Raw genomic sequence first — 3,539 nt, 5'->3', positions numbered from 1 at the left:
TACAGACGAGAATCTAGAGTTGGATACTGAGTTCCTTTTGAATCAAGGTGACAAATTAGTTGAGAAACTAAGCAAATTCCTTTAATTGCCTTGAAATACTGATTTATACTAATCTATATATAAGGTGACAAAGAAAGAGAAAAGTAATAAATGTTTTATTCATATGTAATAAATTTAAACAAAGGTTTGAATCATTGCCTTGCAACAAAAATACAAGAATAACTATTGCTAAAAAAAGTCATTATTAATATTTAACTCATCATATTCATATCAATCACATATGATTCATGACTTAAATGTCAAATATCAAACTTAAATTCATTACAACAAGCTTGGTCTTATATCATAAAAGTACTACAAGCTCCATAAATCCTAGAATTAATGTAGACATATTTAAGTCTTAGTTCCCATTACATTTGCATAAACCAACCAACTATGCTATCGATAAGTAAAATGTATTTGATTCTTATGTTCTTCTTGATCATAATTACACCCATGAATCCCCAGAAGCCAAATATAAATCCAGGAGCAAAGCCACTAAAATACCAAATTTCTCCATCTTCAAGCATGTGCCCTTCTTCTGTGACTCCATCATTGTTAGTTTGGTTGTCTTCAAGGCATTTGATTTCAAGTGGTTCCCCACAAAGCTCAGGGTTTTCGATATAAGACAAGTTGGTGAAGGTTTGAAGTTGAGGGCCCACCGGTATTTTCCCGACAAGATTGTTGTAAGACAAGTTTAAGACGGTTAGAAAAGTTAACGCAGAGATACTCGAAGGGATTTTACCAGAGAGATTGTTCTTTGAGAGATCAAGTGATTCTAATTGGACCATAAGACCAATTTTCTCGGGTATTTGTCCAGAAAAGTAATTGAAAGATAAGTTGAGGTAGCGGAGGCCATTAAGATTTGTTAGCTCTTTTGGAATCATGCCCGAGAGATTGTTATACGAGAGGTCAATGCTCTTGACAAACGAAAGCGTAGTAGTGAAATTAAGTGATGAATCTTTGGCAAATATAATGAGGCTCTCCGTACAATAATCAAGTGCGTCTAGTGGTGAAGGTATTTTATTGTTCTGGTTGTTCATCATAGCAGTGAAATTACCAAAACTAGGAGGCAACAAACCAGAGAAAAGATTGTGAGCAAGATCTAAGATTTGGAGTGAAGGCATCAACGAGAGTTTTGATGGAATCTCACCGGTGAACTTATTTGACCTCAAAGAAAGGACTCTTAATGATGACAGTTCTGGTCCGATCCAACTGAGTATGTCACCAGACAATTCATTCCAGCTGAAGTCAATTACCACAAGTGCAATGCACTGTATCAATGTTGTGGGAATTGTGCCAGAGAGTCTATTGTGATTCAAGTGCACCGATTGGAGTCTTCGTAAAAATCCAAGTGTGCTAGGGATCCTGCCGGATAACTTGTTGTTTGAAACGTCGAGAATCATCAATTCTGATTCATATCTGAAACAATCAGGGAGTGTTCCAGATAAATCATTGTTGCCAAGGTCGATACCTTCTAGAAAATTTCCTGTACAAACGGAGGATGGAATACTACCATTCAATTTGTTGTTTGACAAAGACATATACACAGCATTATCAGCCAAGCTACTAGGAATAGGTCCAGAGAAGGAATTGTAAGAGAAGTCCAAATATGCATCCGAAAGTTGCATTCTTGGTATGAAGCCTTCAAAGTTGTTGTAACTTAAATTTAATTTGCATACATCCTTGAAGCATTCTAAAGAGCGTGGCAACATTCCTCTCATATGATTTTGAGAAACATCTAGCTCCAAGTTGGATGTGCACGAGCTCCAAAACCAATCAGGAAAAGCATCTGAAATTCCATTGTTTGATATGTCTAGCTCATTTAAAATGGTTTGGTTCCGCACCCATGGAGGAAATCTGGGTCCCAAGTTGCAGGAGCCCATTCGAATTCCTACTGCTTGAAATGGAGGAAGCCAATCTTGGCTCACTTTGACTGACAAGTTGTTGTCAGATATATCCATGTAATATAAATTTGTGAGATTGGCAAAGTGGGCTTCTGTGATATCTCCAACCAAATAGTTTGAACATAGACTTAAGGTCATTAATGCAGACAATTTCCCCAAGGATGCTGGAACTGAGTCGCTCAATTGATTGGAACCAAGGTCAAGAAAAACTAATCTTTGAAGCCTCTCAAAAGGACTAGGAAAAAGACCAGTAAACTGATTGTCATGCAAGTCATGGGAAAGACCTTTGTTAATTCTGCATCTTGATAGTTGTTCAAAGAATTCAACAACACTCCCTGTTATGCTGTTATAAGAGAGATTGATTGTACTCAAGTTGCATAGACTTCCCAAGGCATCAGGAATCAATCCGCTTATGTTGTTCTGAGAGATACTAAGAACATCTAGCTGAAGGAGATTTCTCATTGAATCCGGTATCTTTCCATTAATCTGATTACCCGATAAGTCCAACTTCTGCAATGCAGTTAGATTGCCAATAGTCTCCGGTAATCCCCCGGCAATTCTATTAGCAGAAAGGTTCAGTTCTAACATTTTAGTCAAGTTGCCTATGCTTCTTGGTATTACACCTTCGATCTGATTATAACAGAAGAACAAGCATTCTATGTTTCTGAGGTTGCCAATATCTTCTGGTATCTCTCCGCTGATGTTATTATAGCTCAGGTCCAAGAACTGCAGATTGCTGAGATGGACAAAAGATGCTGGTATTTGTCCTGAAATCTCGTTGAAAGACAGAGATAAGTAACGCAGGTTGGAGAGACTGCCAAGTTGGTAGGGAATTTCTCCTTGGAACCAACATCCCGAAAGGTCCAAGTGCTGCAATTGAGTTAAAGATCCTATCGAGCCAGGAATTTGATGGCTTGATAAGTTGTTCCCACTTATATCTAAATACTTCAAATGCTTCAAATGAAACAATAAAGGATGCACCTCGCTTCTGTTGGAAAAAATACCACGATGCAAAGGATATCTAAAAGAGAAGTCAAGTTTGATAACATGACCTGTGATGCTGTTGCATCCTACACCATTCCAACTGCAACACTCTTTGCCCTTCCATGGAGATAGCACTCTATCGACGCTAGGAAAACCACTTCTCACGCTCAGCAGAGCCTTCCTTTCTTCCTCTATGCAGAGTTGCAACGATCCAGAGAGAAATAAGAGAGAAATCCAGAAGAGGTAAAGGAGAAGCTTGAGTATAGCAGCAGTAGCCATGAGATGTTACAAAATTCCCGAAATATACCAATTTCTTAAAATGTGGAGAACAATGTGTTTATTTTGAGAGTAGTCATCTTTGTGTGCATTTGTAAAATGCGAAACTTAAATAAGTTTCACATTCTGCAAATGTGAAACTAGATGGAAATCACAAACATTCTACGTATGCCAAACAAAAAAAGAATTTACAAGGTTTCACATTTTGTAAATGTGAAAGCTATCATTTCGCATTTACCAAATGCGAATCTGCGGAAAAAAGGTAAATGTCACACATTCTACACACTTAGAAAAAGAATTTATTTTTTTATTGTTATTTTTTCATCTTTTACA

General features: G+C 37.4%; 1 protein-coding gene across 1 annotated transcript; it reads right to left on the bottom strand.

The window, feature by feature from the left end:
- Positions 1–410: 410 nt before the first annotated feature.
- On the bottom strand, positions 411–3,209 carry LOC122004404 (receptor-like protein EIX1). Its single transcript, XM_042559296.1, has one exon. It carries the CDS (start codon positions 3,207–3,209, stop codon positions 411–413), a length of 2,799 nt encoding a protein of 932 aa, XP_042415230.1.
- Positions 3,210–3,539: the final 330 nt, after the last annotated feature.

This window comes from Zingiber officinale, chromosome 7B, assembly GCF_018446385.1.
Source record: "Zingiber officinale cultivar Zhangliang chromosome 7B, Zo_v1.1, whole genome shotgun sequence".
Classification (NCBI taxonomy): Eukaryota; Viridiplantae; Streptophyta; class Magnoliopsida; order Zingiberales; family Zingiberaceae; genus Zingiber; species Zingiber officinale.
The sequence above is the reverse complement of the archived record's forward strand: the minus strand, read 5'-3'. Positions and strand labels throughout refer to the sequence as shown.

Coding starts and splice junctions, on each gene's coding strand:
- LOC122004404 (XM_042559296.1), bottom strand. CDS start 3,209: ATGGCTACTGCTGCTATACTCAAGCTTCTCCTTTACCTCTTCTGGATT.